Below are 21,684 nucleotides of genomic sequence, written 5' to 3' on the forward strand. Positions count from 1 at the left end.
TTTGGGCCAGTTCAGGTCCCCAGTAGGGGGCACATGAGAGGCAACCACACATTGATGTTTCTTTCCCTGTTTCTCCCTCCTTTTCCCTCTTTCTAGAAATAAATAAATAAATAAAATCTTTAAAAAAAGGCTTTTAAGTAAAAAATGCTGGAGTAGCCACATTAATAATAGACAAGATTTTAGAGCAAGGAATACTACCAAGGATAAAGAGACATTTCAAGAAGATAAAGGGGTCATAACAAAAATATTTATGCAGAGCTTCAAAGTACATGAATAAAAACAATGAAATTGAAAAGAGAAAGAACTCCATATTTACAGTTGGAGATTTCAACGTCTGTCAACAACTGGTAGAATGACAGTACAACAGTACTTCTATTCAAGCACATGTGGAAAATTGACCAAGAATAGACCATACGTAGGGGACAAAACAAGTCTCAATGAATTGAATAGCAGGCAAGGTATGCAGAATATGCAAAGTATGTTCCATAAAAAATTGGAAATCAGTAAGAAAAATATCTGGGATATCTCCAAATATTGGGATATCAAATGATGCTTCCAAATAACCCATGAATAAAAGAAGAAATGATGCAGAAATTAGAGACTATTTTAAACTGAGTGAAAATCCAAACATAGCATATCAAAATGCATGGAGTGCAGTTTAATAGTGGTTAGAAAGCATTAATTTTTTTTATCAGAAAAGGAGAAACATCTTAAGTCAATGATCAGAGGTTTTACTTTAAGAGAGCAGGAGGAGTGATGAACAAACTAAACCTAAAATAAGCAGAAAGAGAGAAATAATGAAAACCAGAAATCAATGACATAAAAGACAGACAAATAGTAGAGAAAATCAATGAAGCCAAAAGCTGATCCTTTACAAAGATCAATAAAATTTACAAACCTTTAGACAGAATTATCAGATAAAAAAAGACAAATTACTGATATCAGGAATGAGACTGGGGACATTACTACAGATCATAAAGACATTAAAAGGATAAATGAGATTTTTTTTAACATGATGAATTCTTTAGTCTTCTAAAGCTTCTGACTTGAACAAATGGTTTCACACATTGACTATGTTCCTAGATATGATCTTTCTATAAGGGACTGTTATAAACAGGTCTTAGGGCAACCCCACAGCCTCATTCCTTTATAATCTGCCTCCAGGTTGACATCAGCTCATTAATCAGCTGTCTTAGGACATGATCATTTGAAAACATGGTCTACTGAGGTGGCTGATCTAACACACTGTACACTCAGTATGTAAACTCACTATGGGACTTAATGCTAAGCAGACACCGTTACTGCATTTCAGAAACTTCTCGAGGGAATCAACTGCTACTTCTGATAGGTAGTGTCAAACTACATTCCTCTTAAGTGTGTGCCTCCCTGTCCCATGCTTTGGCAACTGATATCAGACTTTCATCCCTCAATCTCAGCTTGGCCCCTGCCCACCCCATCTTGTCCCCTAACAGTGTCATCCGGGAATGGTGCCCTCTGGTGTGAAGTTTATAAACTAAGTGGCTTCATCCGTGGTAGTCAACTTTCTTCCCAACTTTTTGAGACTTCTCAGGACTTAAACGTTACCAAAGACGTGAGGAAGTGCTTCTGTATTGCTGTTAGGTGCTGCCATTTTTTCCCTCACCACGCTGCCACACCCTCAAGCAAGTCAGAGATCTCTGAGGCTCAGGGGAATCCACTTTCTTTTTCTCAGACTCCCAAGCACTTTCTAAGTGATTGCTTAGGAAGGTGAGGTAAAGGGATAACTTCCGTGAAAACTCTGCTTTCCTGAAATTTACTCAACAAATATTTATGGAGTATATATCTACATGTCAGACACTATTCTAGGCTTTTATAACACAACCATGCATAACACAAAAATCTGTGGAGCTTACATTCTGCACAGTTCCTCCTCCTGTGTTGCCTTTTTAGTCTCTAGATTGTGTGTGTGTGTGTGTGTGTGTGTGTGTGTGTGTGTGTGTTGTGTTGGGGCATGTAGTGTCACATTGCTGGTTGTGCTGACATGGCTTCCCTGAGTCAGTCCTAACATAGAAGGGACTGGCTCCACACTTCAGTTTGGTGAACTTAAAATGTGGCGTATTTATTGTTTTATGGTCCCAGCTATAGGCTGTAGCCACAAATTTATGGAAACAGGAAAGACTACTTGACACCCTCTACTGCCATGTTGCACACAAAGGCGTGGGAGTTCAGAAGACAAATGTGTTCCAGTATCTGCTGAAATCTGTCCTCCTCCCACTCCTACACACTCTGGGCTGAGAACTGTGGTGGCTTGTACTAGATAAAGGCAGGTTGATATATTCTCCTAGGTCTACAGAATGGAAAATGCTTTTTAAAAAATGTGTCTATATGTGCCTGCAGTAAACACTTAAAACCATACTTTCAGAGTTTCATTTTGGCTTTAGCTTTTACTGTTTGATTCTTTTGATGTTTCTCAATTCAAAATTTTGAGAGAAAATATTAAATTGTTGGAATTTCTCTTTTCATACCATCAGATAATGGGGTGTTGCTTCACTGGGAATCTATTGGATGGTTCCCCCATCTAATCAGCTGTGGCCAGGAGAGGAGGAGGTGGACGCAGTTAGTCCTTTGTGCTGGGGCTATGGGAGGCCTCTTCCATTCTGAAGGGGCTCTGAGCTGGCAGGGACCATGAAAATAACTGCTCAAGATAGTAGGAGCACCCAATCCATATTTCTCTATATGAACTTCCCATATCCTGTTTGACTGAAAGAAAAAAGATCTAGTTATTTTCTCCCTAGACAGAAGCTGGAGAAGATGAGGGTCCCATCTAAGAACTAAATCAAGCTCTTATAAATGTTAAGTTCAAAGTTTCAGAAAGTCATCGTGTGGTCATAAGAGGTATATGGGCCAATAGATTCTCCTTTGCCGAGTATAAGAATATGAAGGACTAACTCTGCAAATTCCTCCCTACATTTTGGAGCAGGTAGAAGAATTTTTGTGGTTTTAGTCTGTGTATATGTGAGTTTGTGCACATGCCTGCCAGAGCTGCTGGAGGTCCAGACAGGATCTGCAGCTCGGCTAGTTTGGTTTGCTTTGTGCTCCTGCTGAGAATGAGAGGGTAGAGTGGCCTTCCAGAATGCCTCAAGAACTCTTTTGGAAAAGAAAGTGGTAGACAGTTTCAGAGCCACTCCTTACTGTTTAGGTCTTAAAGAGTCAATGTTGTGAGGGTTTGGTGTATTTGAAGCAAGGGTTCCAGTCTGTACCAGTTAAGGTCCTAGACTCCTGGATTCAGAAGTTTTAGTCCCAAAGTCTTATATGGCTCAGCAGGTTTGGTTTGGTCAGTCTGGTATTTTCCTATTCTGGTGGCTGGTGCTTTAATTTAGTTACCAACTGAAAAATCAGGTCATTTCCACCTCCTGCCTCTCCCACCCTCAAACTCTGCCATTTCATATTTCCAGCTTCTTTTGGATATTCCAGCCCTTTAAGACTTGTGTCCTTTCCTTATAAGTATGACACACGGACATGAACTAAAGGGGGGAATGTGGGTGGGAGAGGGTGTACAGGGTGGAGGGGAGTGAAGGGGGGGAAATGGGACAACTGTAATAGCATAATCAATAAAATATATTAAAAAAAAAGACTTGTGTTCTTTCATGGTGACAGTCAGCTGCGTTGAGCACCTGTTGTGTTTCTAGACAGCTATGGCCAGTGCCCTATTGATTTGCTCAGTCACACCCCACCAGCTTTGCTGCTTTACGGCACTTCAGTGGCTGCATGGACATTTGGGTTTGTGATCCCAGCTTTAGAGACTAGCTGAGAGCTGGCCTGAAGGCAGATAGTCCTCTGGAGGCAGAAAGCGAGGGGTGTAATCACCCTGCCCCTCATTCAAACCCTGGCTCTTTGGCCAGTTGTCATTCTGGCTGAATGACGACTGACAAGTTACTTTACTGTTCGAAGTCTTAGCTTTCTCATCTGCAAATGCTACCTTATAGGATTAGTATGATCATCACATGAAATTAACTTTAGCTTATCATGGAGCCTGACACTTAGTAAGTCCTCTATGAATTAATGTTAGCTATTTTTATTTATGTCTTCAACATTATTATTAATGTATCTGAGACAGAAGGGTAGCAAGGGAATTTAAGTGTATATATATAACATTTCCAAGGTAAGGGATTATATTATTCCCTTAGTAATTCCTCAAAATATTTCATTCCCTACCCTTGCTCCAAAGTTATTTTTTCCATATCATTAATCTTGTTGATATGAGGGCCTATTTTCCCTCATTTTGTTTTTGAGTTTAATTATTCTTACATGTATAATTATTTTATTTCAGTTTCTATATTTTAATATTCCACCAGCTATTCAAGTCTATTTTCTTTTTTAGTCTTTATTAATATATATATTTTAAAAAGATCATACAATTTTAGAAATAAAACTAGTTGTGTTACAGATATGTAGGAAAATTTTTAGTAAAGGGACTTTTATACTTTTAAATCAAATTTATTATTTTGTCCTACTCTTTCTGCTTAATGTTTGTGAGGATTTCTATAGAAGCCTCCCCTTATGTACAGCTTTATTTTTATTTTAAAGAAATAAGGAAAAGAGTAGTTTAATTCCTTATTCATTATCTAGAAAAAATCAAATTATACTTTAATTTTGCTAATGATTTGTTAGAAATTTACTTTAGTAAAGCTTGATAACAGCTATAAACCTATAATATTCTTATGATACTTACAGACCAAACAAAAGTGCTAAAAGCAAATCTGTCTTCTAAATTTAGATTTTATATAGATTAGAAAAATCTTTCTAGGAATAAAGAAAAGTATACCAAAAATATTTTGGTTTAGATTGAAAGTTACCTTTGGAGGAAAAGATGAATCTGAGACTCTAGCCACACTTTAAAAATGTGTGCCAGTGTTTATTTAGAATTCCTTCTATTTTATTAGAAACAGGAACAGTAATTTCACCAGCAGGAAGTAATACAAGTAAGTTTAACACTCATTCTCATTCAGTTTTCATACATTGCAGATAGTCTGGATCCAAGGTAAGAATCCAAATGAGAAATAATAAACATCCAGTCCCTGATGATTCACTTAAGTCCTGCCCCACCAGTTGAAAGCTTCCACCGGAGGAAGAGTTGTTGTTCCTCCTGGCTGGCTTCGTGTTTCTTTCAGTGCTCTGAAGAACTCTGTGCTTGGGCGTCTTCGCTCTGCTGTGTCAGGCTGCTGGACAGGAGTTGATGCTCACAGCGCCGCTAACCAGCGCTGCTTTATTGAAGCTCACTGGGCGGCCATCAATCACAAAGTGACGGATACAGCCTGTGAAGGGTCTGCTGGGGGCCAAGTGTGGGGTCAGTAGAGACTCTGAAGAAAGAAAGAAATCCAGGATTGCACTTGCAGGCTTCCAAGCCCAGATAATACTTCATGGTAAAAATATACATAGTGATTGCTCACATCAAGATGATACATGCATCAAACATGGAATGTAGTTATTCACTAATTTTCTCAGGAAAATAATCTGCTTTTGAACATGTGGTAATTATAAAGTTTTGTTTGCCATGCTTGTCACCATCAAATTTCTAAGTATGCTTTAGCTGTCTTACAACGCTGCACTTTGCCATTTACACATAATGCCTCAGTGGTAAATTTTTAGGATCTACCTATGCTTTTTGGAGTTCACTCCAAAAAGCCTCATTTATGAGCCTCATGAGCCTCATTTATTTTGTCTTTCGCTGAGAAGGGTTGGGGGTAGATTTTAGCTTCTATACTAATTTTAGACTTGGTTAATGTTTCTATTTAATTCATATCATTATTGCTCACCCTTAAGCCTCCACATTTTTGCCAAGCTAATAAAATATAATGAGAAAATAATTAAATAAACCAAATTTTAATTTTTTTGAGCTCTGGGTTTAAGAACTATAAATAGAGTAATAACTAGCCTAGTCTTCGTGTGGGCAGAGGTGCCAGGAGAACTTTCCTCCCTTATCTTAATTAGAGATCTAGAAGAAGCCTTATGCTTATTAATTGTACAGACACAATTAAATGTACTGGGGTGATAGAAGAAATATAATTTAAAGCAATTTAGAGAGCTAAGAAAGATCATGAAATTAAAATCCATTTAGTCAAAGCTTATTATTATGTACAAAGAACTATGTGAGCAATAGCAGATAAAAAAGGCAAAACACTTAGAAATCAGTAAGTCAGGAAGGAACATAAAACAGCTTAGCAAATTAAACATCAAGCAGCTGTAATAAGTTTTCTAAGCAATATGGGTTAAGAATATGCAGAAGCTTTGTACTGAAAATAAATCATGGAAATAGCATTTCATATTTACAATAATTATAAAGTTTTAGATTTGGAAGAGGCCTGAAAGATCAATTCTCTCTTTGTCTAGATTAGTGTGACTACATATATTCTTCAAGCCTGATCAACATATATCATCAGAATAAAAACGAGTGAACAGGAAAGACTACAAGGGTAGAAATATCTATTTTCTTCTACCCATTTTGGAGACTAGTTTTAGAACATGGATTTTGATTCTGTCCAAGGTTATACCATTTAGTTCATGGGGACATCATCTAGAGGAAATAATTCAACAGAAATTATGGTGTGCATATTTCACCACACAATTTATTGTTGGTAAAGACAATAAAGTGCTCCAGAAGCCTAATGTAAATGATTAATAAAATTGATACATGATTTTAAGAATGAACATTCCTCAGATTGAAAGCTTGGCCATATACAGAAAAATGTAGGATTTTCAGTAGAGGAATGAATGGTCAGAACTCTCTCTTTTTCTCTCTCTGCTGGTAATATTAAATTTGTTTTACTTCCAATTTTGATTTTTAAATTATCATACAGTAAAGTTGACTTATTTTGGTATATGTCTCATTGAATTTTAATACAGTAACTTTATTAATAGAAATAATGTCACCAAAGTTTCATGTGGTAAAAGAGAAATGGTCGGGATTCCAGGGGAATTCAGTTCATGTAGGGGTTTTATTTATGTCTAATTTCCTTTAGTTATTTTCTTTCATGCCCCAATTTCTGATGTAATTTTGGTGGAATTAATCTTGAACAGCTTAAAATGATGCAGTTAATGACATTCAGCTTAAATTAAAGTTGTTTTTGTTCTAAGTTTGCTGGCATGATTCCTGGAAGGAAATAAAAGCTGTGGGCTGGTGGTTAGGCCCCCCTGGCCTGCTAGTTCCTGCGTGCTGGCTCATTAGCTAACATTTGCTATTCATTATGTGTCTCAGGCAGGCTGAAGTTGGCTTCAGGTGCATCTTGCCTACCCAGTCTGTGGAGCTTAGCCAGTGCTGTAGTGAGCGATGAAGACAGTATGTAATGCTGGGATCCGACTTTAAAAACTAACACAAATCAGACAAATATTTGTTTGCATGATATAGTGCAAAGTAGAGAAGAAATATTATAACTTCCATGAAGAAGGCTATGCTTGTTTTGTCCATCTTCTGGAACCTAGCACAGTGCTTAGTAGACCTCTGTTGTGTGCTGAATGAAGTCAGTTCCTTGGCAGCAAGGAGCGTACATTTATTTAGTTTCAACAACATTGTGTTATAAATGCTGTAACAGTGGTATGCATAGCACATCCTAGGGAGAGAAAGGGCACATGTGTGCAAGCAGAAGTCTGAGCCGAGTCCTGAAGGCCAACAAGGAATTGCGTTGGGGGAGGAGTGGGAGAACTTGATTTTTGAAAGGTACTAGGGGAGGAAAAACAGAAGAACATTTTCTAGAAACTGAGGCCCTGTGCACTTGTGCAAAGGCCTGGAGCAGAGGGCATCATTGAGCACTCAGGGAACTGCAAGTCCCGGAAGGTGTGGGAAGACCCAAAGGCAGTGCAAGGAGCGGTTAGATGATTAAGGACCTTGCACACCGTGCTCAACTAGATCCTGTGGGCCCTTAGGAAATTTGAATTTTTTTAAACTATACTGTGATTTCTAGAATGGAAACAATGTGAGGCAATGTAAGAAATGATGTGACACATTTTCTACATGGTACCCACATGAATGTAGTGGTGGCCTTTGCCAAGATTCCCTTTTGGAATGGAAACCAGAAGCAGGTGGAGAGGGTTTGGGAATGGAGATGGGAAGGGAGTGGGAAAATAAAGGAGAGGAAGGGTTGCTTCTGGGTGCCCCAAATATTTCTTTCATCTGTGAGTTACTGTCATCGTCAACACTAGTGTTTGAAAAATTTACATTTTACAAAGCAGAAGAAAATTTAGTTATTACTACTTTGGGAGTACCCAAAGTCAGATGTATAATTTTATGTGTGGTTTCTCACTCTCCTAATTAAAGCATTATTTGCCTTTACATGCATCAGTCTAAAGTAACCTAGTTAGGAGGCAAGGCTTATTTAGTTTCAACATGTTTTCCCTTAAACTCCACACCAAATTCCAGATGTAAAAGCTTCGTTATCTTCTTATTTCTTTCTCTTCAGCTATATATAGCATTCGGTTTTTCCAAATTAGTGAAATATTTGAAAACAAACACATTCAGTAAAAGGTCGTGGTCCTTGCGTCTAAAGTTTAAAACAATTGTGGGGTGTCCATAAATTTTGTCCTCTCGCCATCCTGGATTATACAGCATTCTTGGCAGATGGCAGCAGCAATGGGGCTCATGATGATTACAGAATTGCAGCTGGGGACCTCTCTTAGGAGATGTCGCTACATGGGAACAACTGTCTGTGAAATTCGGCCTAATCTGGACAGGGAGAGCTGTGTATTCTCTTCTTTCTTACTAAGCAAGGGGAGCAATTATTGGCAAATTTTTAGTCCTCCAAGATTCTCAGACCCAAGAGCAGTATTAGAAGACGAGTGTTCTTTGTGTTAGCGATAAAATAGTGTGTGTTTCGCTGTATGTATTTGAGTTGGCTACGTAAAGGGGAAAGAAAAAAAATAGGCAAAACTGGCAGAGGGAGAGTAATATTTACGGATTAGAATGCTGGGGTCTAATTCTTAGGTGTTATTTTGTTGGGAGGAGTCACAGTTGTCTGTGTACTTTTCCCCATGAAAGTACATTGCACATAAAGTCCTTAGAGTTGTTAGGTAAATTATGATAACATACAGCTCAATTCTTAATATCATAACAACAATGGTGAAAAGTTATTGTTTTTGGATTTGGAACTTGTCCTTTTTAAGCAGCTCTTACCTGGAACACCTCCAACAAACACAGGCTCCCTGTGATCGACTGGCTTTGGATTCAGGGGCCCAACGACGTGGTTCACTTCAGAGTCCACATCCAACTGAACCACATTGGAGTCTCGAATAACTAGAACACAGGGCGGAGATGGTCACAGGTGGTGCTGCAGGAACCCATTTTCATGTGAAAGGGGCTGATTTATCACAGCAATAGCTTTTATTCAGAATAAATCCACACTTTTTTCTACGTCATTGAAAACATCAATGTCTAGCCAAGCAGTCGTCGTGACATTTTCCTTTGAAGGAGGATATTTAAGATACTCTTTTCATGTAAATATTTAGGAATATTTAAAACACTGCCATGTTTTTGTCCCATACGTTATGTATTATTTAAATAGCTCCCCAAGACTATTTTGGCAGCATTCATATTTTTTCAAATACATGTGGATTCAATATACACAATTTAGTACAGTAACATTTGATTCTCTTCTTGGCAGACTCTAGACTCTCATTTATCATCTGTGCCATCACGTAAGTTACCGTCGTAGTTCTGCCAAACACCACTCCACAGGTGGGCGAGGAGACGCACGTTACAGAGCAAACCCAGCACGCACAGCTCTCCTCACCTGTGATCCGGTGCCACCTGCCATCACAGAGACTCTGCTTGGGCGTTACTGAGGTGGAAAAGTCTCTAATGCCATTGTTGACTTTCACTGTGACCTGCAACAGACCGGGTACGCTGTACATCTTAATTTCATTTCTCTTCATCATGATAAAACTACATTTCTTAAATGATTCCCAGGGAGGCAATACTTTAACCAACATCCATACACACTATGGAATCTGAACACAAGGGGTCACTCTGCGGTAGGCTGCAGCAATAGTTTAAACTGAATGCTCCGAAGAGAGAGAACAAAATGATGATAGGACAGATGGGGAGGGGCTATAAGATAACAGAATTCCTTAACAGAATTAATTCCTTTAACTTTTAAAGACATTACACAAAGCAGTTACGGTGATGGTGAAGGGCATGGACTTTGGAGCCATACTGGCTGTGTTGGTGCCCCAGCTCTGCCACTCTGTGCTGGTTTTCTCATTTGTAAAACAAGGATGATGATGATGACACCTGCTTCACAGAGCTACCGAGCGGATTAAATGAATTGCTGCATATGGAGCATTTAGAATAGCACCTCACACATAGTAAGCACCACATAAGGATTCATTTTAATAGGATGGATCAGAACTCAAATAAAAATCAATTATATGTATCAAGTTAAGGACACCAATAAAATATAATATGTTGCTTTTTCTTTCTTATAGTTGAGTAATCTCATGAATGTTCTTTGGTAATATTTTAGAATGAAATTGGTGTTTATAACAATTTTTGTTTCTAGCTTTAAAATTAATATACTTATTACCTGGTATATATAATAGATACATGTTTTAATGTTTGTTCGTTTTGATGGTTGAGGATGTATGTTGTTTCCATTTGTTTTAAAAAGGTCTATCTCTTTTGTTAAAACTCTTTAATTATGTGGTTATAGTTAATGATCTTTTTTTTTAAAATCTATGCCACATTTTCATGCCCCTTTGTTCTAAACAAATGAATTCCCAACATATAAATTTGATTGAATTTTATGCACTAGCTTCCCTGTGTTTTTTTCTTCCAGTTAGGAAAAATTAATGATATCATTCTGTAAAATAAATCTGCTTTTGATCTAGAATCCAAGGGCATAGGAGACAGACTGTTAAAACAATTGCTGACACACTACCTGCCCGTTTTTCATGTGAACGTTCAGGTACTCCCCATTGACACTGTGGCCGTGGACAAGGGTTCCAGAGCTGCTTCTGGGACGGACTTCAAATGAAATCTCAAACTTCAATCCAATATTGAAAGACTCGTCTGTGGAAAGAAATAGTAGTTAGGTCTCAAGAACAGCAACCTAATGTTTGTAACTATGGTGTGATTTTGTAATAATATGTTTTTGTATCTGTTTTTGAAAGTTTGACACATTGTTCAGCAGAGAAGTAGAAAGTGGCGTTTTCCATGTCAAACACACTGTGGAAAGCTCTGTGGAGGACGGAGGTACTGGCACATCACTCCTGTGGGGTGGAGGGTGGGGACAGCACGCTGAAAATACGCTATGGCTGTGGGAGTTCTGGGGAAGAGGAACTGATTCCAACTAGCAGGCCCATTTAATACTCCAAAGTGAGAAAGGAGGGAAGGGCACAACAGGTACAGAGGCTGGAATGTTCGGAGAGTACTGTGGGGGCCAGTGTGGCTGGACTGTCCCCTGGAAGGGAGGAGGAGGCAAGGTGAGTGTGGAGGGGCTCTGTGTGCAAGCACGGAAGTTAGATTTTATTTTGAATTCATTAAACAACAAAGCTGACTTGATCAGATCTGCATTATACAGCAAATTCTTAAACAAAAGATAACTGATTCAGGGCTGCAGAGCATTTTATAAGAAAGTGCGTTCAGCAAAGGCAGTTAGGAACATCTATTGCAATGATGAAAGAAAATGAATTCTTTTGAAGAATAGCAGTTCCCTCCAAGAGACTCATGCAAACTGGGCACCTTAATGATGTTCACTTGATGTGTCTTCTTATAAATCACTTTTTAATTTTTCCTGCTATTAATAGTTAATGTTTATGGAGAACATAAATTGTACAGGTTGCTATCAATTTAAGGTGTCCATATCTCTGTGTCTTCTCACTGAAATTTAATGAAGGACAGAGAAATGTGAGTGTAGGTGTTTTAGTAGGGAAAAAGGAAAGGAAAGTAAAATCATGAGCTGGATGAGAGAGAAAACATTTCTTCCGGTTACTCCACTGGACACGGCAGTGGTCTAAGAAGGTTCACTTGGCTGCACTGGAATGTCTTTATTCAAGGGGACGTACAAAGTGCCTCAGGGGCTTGAGAGCAGGGAACGTGTGGAACATTTCATACTTTTTTCCTGTCCTCTTTCCCAACACCTCCCCTGATGCTCACACCTAATGGTTGCGCTAAAGATTGTTGCAATGTATTCGATGGTGATGGTGTGTAGTCTGTTAAGATTTTACTTATTTTTAGAACTATTATGTTCCATCACCTGGCAGAGGGACTGTCATACTGAAAGCACACAATAAAAACTGTTGAATGAATGAGAGTAATAGTCAAGGAGAGTAAAAATTCAGAAATAAAATTTCTGCAGGTTAGTGCCGTCTGCTGCTGTTGCAGGGCAAGGGAGGACGTGGAACTTCCTTCAGCAGGGGCAATGGGTCATGCATGCTCTGAGGGAACAGGGAAGACCTAGAGAACTGGGTGTCGAGCGCTGATAGTGGAGCAGACCACAAAGCAGCACAGCGAATTCTAAAGGAGCCCAATGGTCTACGTCTGGAGGTTCAGCAGCTGTGGAGAAGCTCTGGCGGGGAAAACAGGCATGGGTATGGGTGTCTTGTTTGGAGAGGTGGGAAGGGAGAAAGTGGTCCTTTGGGAAAGAGGCTGTTCACTAGAACTGAGTGAGTTTGGCATTCTGATGTTTTAACTCAGCCCCAATTCTCTGTAAGCCACCTCTGGGAAAAAAGTGGTTCATGATTCATGTTTTCAACACAAGTCATTGTTACCTAGAACTGCGTATCCTCCCTCTGTTGAAAAGTATGTTCCTGTTTCCATTGGACCCTCGAAACAAGGAGTCACGCTAAATGTCTGAGAAGCTGAGGTGATGGAGGCCCCATTGAGCTGGAGGTTGCTGAGACAGCCACTGAAACTGTAGACTGAGTTTATCTGCGAGAAGAAGACATTTCTTACAATCCATTTTCTCAACACAGACGCACCAAAGGGAATCAAAAGAAGGGATTTGAATCTTGAAAGAAACCAAGCGATTCCTAATTTATCTCAGCTATCTGAATGATCGATAGTTTTCTAGGTAGTTGCTTTTTAACTAATTCTTTGAAGCTGGAATTTTGTTTTTGACTAATGTCAGCCTGAAATAGTTAACCTATGAAAATTTTTACATATGTGATGACCAAATAAATTGCAGCTGTGCTTTCAAATTGAATATTAGAAGTATCCTAGTTTTTTTTTCCTTCAAGAATGATAGTTATGCCCAAGATCACCTAACACTGATGAGGGGTAGTGAAAATTTTAACTGTTAAATCAATACTACAGTTAGATAAACAGAAAGCTTGTATTTCTGGCTTCATAGCTGTTTTTGTGCTTGAGCATTTATAACACAGGACATGAAGCTGGGCCCATTTGGATAACTGATTTCACACTGCTTTGGAAATCTTTTAAAGAAGTTTTCATAAAAAAAAGGGCTACTTACCTAAAATCTAATTAAACACAAACCCCACCTCCCCTTTTTTGCTTTAACTGCATATATTAATGAGTCTTAGAAATGTATTAACTCTCAATGTTAAAGCTACATTTATATAAGAAAAATTTAGTCCTTTATGCATTCCCTTTAATGCTAGTTTTTTAAATTATAATATTTTAAACTTTTAAATTATAAAAATAACATGCTTCTTATTATACCCTCACTTCTGCCTAGCAGTAACCATATTTCCTTGCACATTTACAAATTGTGTGTGTGTGTAAGAAACAAACATGAGATCATAGTTTACATAATTGCCTGAAAGATTTTTTTCACCCAATAATGCATAATGAAAGGACTTTTTTTTTTACTCTAAAAGTATGGGTACTAGCTGAAATAATCAGCATCTTCTTGAGACATAAATTTTCATGACAATTTATACCTCTGAAACTTTTTTCATTTCACCTCTACCTTAGAATTGAAAGACCACTCCTAACTTTGCACTCACTTTGATACCCTATCTCCAGCTGAACTATAGTTTCACACGGGCCAGGTTCCTAATCACACAATGAGGGCCGGATTAAGTGATCTTCCAGCTTTAAATGACTCCACCTAGTCACAGCCTGGCTTACCTGGACATTTTTCACAGCTCTACCAGGAGCCACACCTCCCAAATAAATAGGTCCTTTGATTCTCCAGGAAGCTCTAGTAGGAGGAAGACTTTCTTCTAGAACTCGAAGGCCATCAATTACCAATCGGCCACTGCTCTTTTCCCGAATAAATATCACCTAGATGGAGAGAAGGAAAACAGCACATCTCAAGTACATTCCAGGATTAGGGGAAAGGCTATGTTGCCTTTCCTCCCAACTTATTGCAATACTGTGGAAAATCTGTAACAGTTCTTTAGAAAAAGTTGTCTTTCTCTGAAGGTCAGAAGTTTGTCTCTTCCTTTAATGCTTGACTGAAAGTTACAGGCTTAATTTCTGAATATAGCTTATATTTAACAGAGCTCTTCCCAGTTGGCCAGCCCACATGCTATCTCCTAAATTTATTGCAATTTATTTTAAGTCAGTTTATATTGTTTAGTCTTTCCAATCCATACACACTGACTTCCTTCAATACTTAGGTAGTTCTCCCTGTTATATCCTGTGTTCTTAACAGATATACTTCTCACTTTGTATCTTCCAAGCTTAGTCCATAAAAGACATTCACCAATTGTTGTTGAATATTTAGAACATTATAGGCAGTAGGAAAAAAAATCAAGGGAAAAATTCTTGGAAACCAAACTTCAGTTTGTGTTGGCCATTGATTCTTTGGTCAAAATAATTGCGTTAAAATAAAAAAGTTGATTGGTCAGAAAATTATATTCGACCTGTATCTCTTTTAAATAGTGTGTTTCAGGATTTTTATAAGAAATTAATAAAAGTTCTTGAAACTGAACTACGAGCATATAGAAATAATTTTTAAATAGATGGTTTCTAGAGAAAGTCACAGTAGGGTAATAGTGTCAGTTCATTTGCCAGTGGTGGGTATTTGCAGGTACTAATATTCTCTGCCTTCAACTTACATCATGCCACAATCCATCATTATATTTCTCTTGGCTTCTAATCTTCAGTTTCTTGTGACCAACATTAAACATGAAAACCAGGCGGCCATGGGCTAAGAATAGTGTCATGAAGTCATTTTCTTCTTGATCTGAGACATAGAAAATCATCCCATGGGAGGAACGTGTTTTCAGACGAATGGAAAACTGAGACCTGGTAAATGAAAAGAAGAAGTTTACCACCTGTAAACTGAGACTGCAGGTGATCTTTGACTTCCCAAAGCAATAAGGAGCCATGTTATCTACTCCCAAGCAGCATTGCTTCTAATGATCCCTTAGCATTATTAATGAATATTGGGTAAGCATAGCTAGTTCAAAAATGTAAATCCTTCTCCTTTGCCTTATACAACCAAGATACATTCCACGTTTATGGAAGTGTTTCAGTTAAGGATCATATTGTGCCTTCCTTTAAAAATGTGGTTGCAATTAGTTTAGCAAAAATCTGTATGTTCAGGAAGCTTATTCATGTGGACAAACTATTGAGTAATTAATGTGTATATAGAAATTTGCCTAAAAACAACATGATTTGTATCCTATCTAAAATACAGATTCATTTTTTTCCCAGTAAAAACTAATTGATGGATATCACATGTTAAACACAGCTACCAAAGTATGTAGAAATTAAAACTTTCCAGGTCATAGATAAGATACACTTATTAGGTTAACTTCTAAATTCTTCTTGAATAATACAAAATACTGATTTTCTCTATAGGTAAATAGCAAATTAGAAGGCATTAGGTAGGGGTTTCTTATTGAATGCACTGCCTGTATAAGTATTTGAAAGAGCTATATAAAAGACCTAAATAAGAATATTTGGATGCTCATGCTTTAAGGGAAATTTCAATAATACTAAATAACCTAGAGATTTGTAAAATACCAGGAAGGGATGAGAGGCTACAGAGATAGCCCGAGGGCCAACAGAGATGGAAGGATATCTGTATTTTTAGTGTCTTTCCTTATGAACCTTCCAGCAGTTCAGAAGCATTCCTGTTTATAATCTGAAAGCAGTTGGTATGTGGGACGGAAGGTGATGTCAGAGTTAGACGAGGCCTTGAAATCTGCCCCATCTTCCTTTCTTTAATTGTCTTTTCTTTTTGGTAAGACACAAGAAAACTAGGAGAAATGCTGCTTTATACACCTTTTGGGAAGAAAGTCACAGAGAATATAATTTATCAGAAAGCATAAATTGTATACTATTTATTATTTATTTTGATGGTAAAATAATATGATTAAGGTGGCCCAGAGAGGACATATTATAGGAAAAAGATGATGCATGGTAAATTAAGACGAAGCCCAGTCATGGTATTAAGTTTTGGGAAAAACAGAGTGATACTTTACTTTTCACCAAAATCTCCTTTTAAGTGTTCAAACTCTTGGCGGCTGTTGGCTGTCCCTCCGTACTGATAGGCATGCTCTATCGCTCTAGGGCTGTTGGAGAGGTGGCAATGGGAGTCTCTTGGAGCATTCCTCTCTGGGAATTTCAGGCCAACAGGATCCCATGAAGGTGCATCTTTATTTTTCTCTCCCTATAAGAATAGGAAACAAATAACATTAAGGGATAAAAGTGACATACTAGTAGCAAAAATTCATTTGTTATTTCCTTAACAACAATAACAACAATAAAATAATTAACAGAGGTACTGTTTGTGCATTTCCCATTAATGAAGTGGTATTTATGCTCACCACCATAAGCAAATGACAGCAGTGGCTGCAACAACAGCAGCAACCAGCAGCAACATAACTTGTTAACAAATCCAAAATTCTAGTCTGCAATAGTAAAGCAGAGTTAAACTGAAGCTACAGGGGTAATGCTCTATCATTTAAATTAAATGCACATCTTAACCAATGGTGAAGAACAACAAAGTTGGCAATAAAATAACCCTAAAGCATCAATTAATAAAATCCACATATTATGGGCAACAATATCACTTTAACACACACATTATTATTTATACATGCTGTGTAAAAAGGTAAAATACTTAGGAATGTCTTCAAAATATTTAAGAATATTTTTGGTGATAAGATATGTAGCACACATTTATGTGAAGGATATAGAACAACTTTACAAAATTATCTTGCATTCTTAAAATTGCACTGTTGATTTTAAAATTTAGAGTTGTGAAACTATAGGCTACTATTTAATGATTATTTAGTCTTTCTGAAGCAAAAGCAAATGCAAATAAATCTGATCATTCAGGCATTTATTCAAGCAAATGTTTATTGATTACCTATTAGGCAGAGTGAAAGAGAAAAAAATCAATGTTTCTGTAAGCTTCCTTGGATAGTGTGTGGTAGGGAATAGAAAGGTGAGTGAGAAATTGTTCTTGTATTTTAAGAAAATGAAAATCTATTTAAAAGGATAGGCATATAAGTAATAAATTGGAAGACAAATTGGTGATTAGATTACTTGCTACAGGATGGGTTTTTGTTTTTTAAGTGATGGGGAGTCACAAAGGTTTTAAAAGCAGAGAGTTGCCAGATTTGATCCACTTAAGAAAGCTTGTAACACAGGAAATGGCAGATAGAGAAAATGTTGGGTAGTGGGGAGAACTAGAGAACTCAGCAGGAGCCAGGATGAGTGAGATACAGGATTAGGTAGGGGAAAAAAAAATCCAGGTTCCAGATTATTGAATGAACATACACTTTTAGTTTCTACCCCTCCTTAATCCCTATTGAAATGTCAGAGGAACTATTCACATAAAAATAAATCCATCCTAGTCCTGGACATCTAGGAGGGTTTGTACTAGAAGAACAAAGCAGTACAAAAATTTCCAGGAGATATAAGATACTTTGAAACAGACTGACAACAAAATTCTTACTTTTATGTGGGTAAAAGAAGGGACCTCACCACAAAATCAGTTTCAGGGAAAAGCCAGAATTACTCTCAAATCCAAGTGTGGTGGTCAGAAGGCAGAGGTCAGAAGGCAGAGGGCAGAGCAGCTGTGCCAGTGCTCTGCTCTGACAACAGTTCTCAGCCTGGTTCTGGCAGGGGAGACTCTCACAGTGGCGGTTTGGTTAGAGAAAGTGAGGTGGTGCTCAGAGACCCATCCTAAAGAAAAGCCCACCTCATTCCCCCATCTCCTCTTCCCTTCCTTACATAGTAGTCAGGACTTGGAACCTGATTCCTGCTGCAGAACAAGGTTTCTCTCTTGGATGGAGGAAATACATGCAGTCACTGGTGTGTCTTGGCCCAGTCCCTCACCTGTGAACAATGGCCTTAGCTTCAAGCCATGAGTGGGCACAAGAGGACGGAGCAGGGCTTCAGGGAGACTTTTCCTCCAATATAACTTGGGAAATTTCCCCAAACTCCATGCCGTATTCCAATCTTAGTGAAGCAACATGCCTTAGAATGGGAGATATGATCATCTTTGTCTCATTGAAGGGCACAGGAAATGCTCTGCGTGGGGCCTGGCAGGTGGGGGTGAGAGGGTGGTGGTGGGTTGAGGGTTTGCTCCAATTCTGGCTGTCCCTCATTCTCTCCATTCCTACAGAGAGGATCTCACTCTTTCTCAGTCAGTGCACCCACTTAACTAGGGGAAGAGAGCAACAGTGGATTTAGACTACAGGGGCTCAGCAAAGCCTAAGGTTATTGGACCATGACAATCTCAGTTTATCTGCTCTGTCTTTCTGTGCTTCACTGTGGGAATACATGGACTAGGTTCTTTCTCTTGCCTTCTACAAAAATTAATAAACACTGATATCTTTATATATGGCAACCAAACACTATAATTCCTTTGGATATTAATGCTAATAAAAAAGAGAGGTTATAATTTAATCACTTCAGTACCACAAAGTACAGAGACACTTTATTATCCTAAAATATCTGTGTGTGTGTGTGGGGGGAGGGCAGATTCTCACTGAACCCCATTAGACTCTGACCTTCCCCATGTAACTTACTTCTCTGAGGGTCTATTAGTTGCAATCCAACTAGTGGTACTAATTTCAATTTAGCAATATTCTTTTGTTTTAGGTAACGGCAAAACTATTTAAGTTACTTAAGGAAAAAAGGGCAGTATGTTATAAGGATGTGGGAGTGTCTTGAGAACACAATCTAAGAGAAGATAGTATAGTGGGGTCCTACCAGGGGTAAGAATCAGGAATTGGAAAGCTAGGAAGACACAAGGCACTCCTTTTCTGGGAGTTCTGGTATCTCGGCTTTGTTTTTCTCAGAATGTCTGTTATTCTTTATCTAAAAGAAAGCTTTCTGCCTTTTTCTCTTTCTCTGTAAAGCAATTTTCTTTTTCTGTAGAATTCAGGGGCATCCAACCTTTTGGTGTCTCTGGGCCATACTGGAAGAAGAAGAGTTGTCTTGGGTGACACATTAAGTACACAAACACCAACAAAAACAAAAAATCTTATAATGTTTTAATTAAATTTATGATTTGTTTTGGACCACATTCACAGCCATCCTGGGCCACATGCAGCCCGTGGGCCACAGGTTGGACACCCCTGCTAAGGATTAACATTGAGCTCTTAGGTTTACATGTTTTCTATTCAATGAGCAGCCTAGACTAGTCTCTCTGGGTTCTGAGTTTCCACAAACAGAACATGATGGCACAGCTTAGCTGACATGATCTACACTAGTCTAATCATCCATATCAATGCAGATGAAGTCACACACCTAAAACACTGGGGCTCCCTGGCAGGTAAGGAGTCAGTTCTCAAAGGAGGGCAGAGTTAGCCAGATATCTGAGAATGAGTCTATTACAATGCAGAGAATGTTTGTTATCACATTAAACACCAAACGAGAAGATAATTTTCCAATTAAATTTGAAAACATAAAAATTACAAAAAACTTTCAGGCTGGAACATAGGTGGTAAGACAGGTACTCTTATATACAATTGAAGAAATATAAAATCACTTTTACTTTTTTGGAAAATAATTTGCTTTGACCCAGTAATTCCAATTCTAGGAATACATCCTAAAAATTTATTCAGCAATATGGTCAAAGATTAATGTACTATGATCTTTATCCATAAAAGAAAGAAAACTGGAAACAACTGGAAGTCTATTAGTGGTTAAATACATTATAATAAATGCATAAAATGGAATATTTGTCTCTCTCCCTCTTTTTCTCCCTCCCTTCCCCTCTTTCTAAAAATAAATAAATAAAATCTTTAAGAAAATTATTGTAAGCTAAAATTGCCATCATTGAGCCTTGATAAAAATTTAAACTAGAGGCCAAAGTTTTTCTTGGTAGCTGTTTAAGAAGCTATTGATACAAGGGTAAAAATATAGGAGAAGTTAGCAAACACTGACATTTAATTTAATTTAATTTTTTAGATATAAATATAGTTTTTTTAAATAGATATATTTTTATTGTTGTTCAAGTACAGTTTGCTTCCTTTCCCCCATCCCAGCCTACTCCCCCAGCCCTCCCCACTTCCCTCCTGTTTCCACCCCCCCCCCGCCGTTATTGTCCAAGTGTCCTTTATACTTGTTTTTGCAAACCCTTCCCCTTTTCCCATGAAATTCCCTCCCCTCTCCCCTCTGGTCACTGTCAGCCTATTCTCAATTTCAGTATCTTTGGCTATATTTTGCTTGTCAAACAATGTCATTTTAATTACCAAATAATGTAGATAAGATCTATACTGATTCTGTATCTTATTACAAACTTGAGTTTCTAAGACTTTTTACCATAAAGACTAAGAGGTCCTTACAATATTGAAAAATTTGTGTTAATAGTTCCAAGAGCTGTTGATTGTAACCTTGAAGCTATGAATGTTTGTTTGGGAAACTACATTAGGTAGACAGCTTCATACAGAAAGCTGTATCCATTTAAAGGGATAAACTGTTTGCTTTAGAAGGTTGATGTTCTCCATCAGCCTATGATATTAACCTGCTTTCTATGATCCACTGAGCATTGCTCAGCTAAAAAATTCTCAGAGTAAACTTTTTAGCATCAAAATATAAAGATTACAGTAGGATTCTATTATAATTTTCTAGTCTCCTATGAAAAATCCTTCAAAGTATCTATTGGGAACTGCTCTGACTGGTATCAGAAGATGAAACCCCCACCTAGGCTAAGGCTAAGGGAATGCCTTTGGAACCGTAAGCCAGCAAGGAGACAAAAGCTTATCTCCCTGGCAGGAACGCTGCTTCTGCTGCTTCATTCATAACTGAACCCCAAAGCTTGGTCGGTTAGCCAAAGACGGGTAAGATTCCTCAAGGGGGGAACGACCTAAGACAGGCACGATCACGTGGGAGGCCCCCCAAAGAAGGACTTTGGGGGCTACAGCAAAAGGGGGTGATGGACCCTCGCTCCTTGGCTTTGACATAGCCTGAGTTCTCATCATCTGGGAGAAAATCTCCTTATCTCTTGGTTGCCTTAGTTCCCTTGCTCCACCTAAGCCTGAAACAATGACAGGGTGGTGCAGCTCTGTGCTGAAAAGGGCGGGTTCCCGGGTGATCAGGCCTAAGAAAGAACATGTAAATTACTGTAAAACCTTCTTTGTTTAGAATGCTCTCAGTTGAATGAGAAGGGTCCAAGGAGGAAGTTAGTTTGTTCCTCAAAGTCTTATGGTTCCTTACTTCCTCATAATGAGTAAAGTACTTTACCTGAATTATTATGCAAAATGAGGCCAATAAAAGCAGGTTTGGACGGTAAATCGGTGCGCTCCCCACTAGAGGAGGTGGCCATTCTGTCCCTACTTCTC

At 38.2% G+C, this 21,684-nt stretch overlaps 1 protein-coding gene across 2 annotated transcripts in view; it reads right to left on the minus strand.

Annotated features, from left to right (window-relative positions):
• Positions 1-4,868: 4,868 nt before the first annotated feature.
• LAMA4 (laminin subunit alpha 4) overlaps positions 4,869-21,684 on the minus strand; it is a 136,548-nt gene continuing 119,732 nt past the window's right edge. For both annotated transcript variants that reach the window (XM_045843474.1, XM_045843473.1), the window contains exons 31-38: positions 16,366-16,553; positions 14,992-15,181; positions 14,057-14,212; positions 12,736-12,895; positions 10,905-11,035; positions 9,759-9,852; positions 9,143-9,262; positions 4,869-5,339 (exon numbers count right to left, since the gene is read on the minus strand). In XM_045843474.1, coding sequence (XP_045699430.1) covers positions 5,194-5,339; positions 9,143-9,262; positions 9,759-9,852; positions 10,905-11,035; positions 12,736-12,895; positions 14,057-14,212; positions 14,992-15,181; positions 16,366-16,553 — 1,185 coding nt within the window. In that variant the 3' untranslated portion in view covers positions 4,869-5,193. The remainder of the gene's footprint in view (positions 5,340-9,142; positions 9,263-9,758; positions 9,853-10,904; positions 11,036-12,735; positions 12,896-14,056; positions 14,213-14,991; positions 15,182-16,365; positions 16,554-21,684) is intronic.

Source organism: Phyllostomus hastatus, unplaced genomic scaffold (assembly GCF_019186645.2).
Source record: "Phyllostomus hastatus isolate PE091 unplaced genomic scaffold, TTU_PhHast_1.1 phas_contig_40, whole genome shotgun sequence".
Lineage (NCBI taxonomy): Eukaryota > Metazoa > Chordata > Mammalia > Chiroptera > Phyllostomidae > Phyllostomus > Phyllostomus hastatus.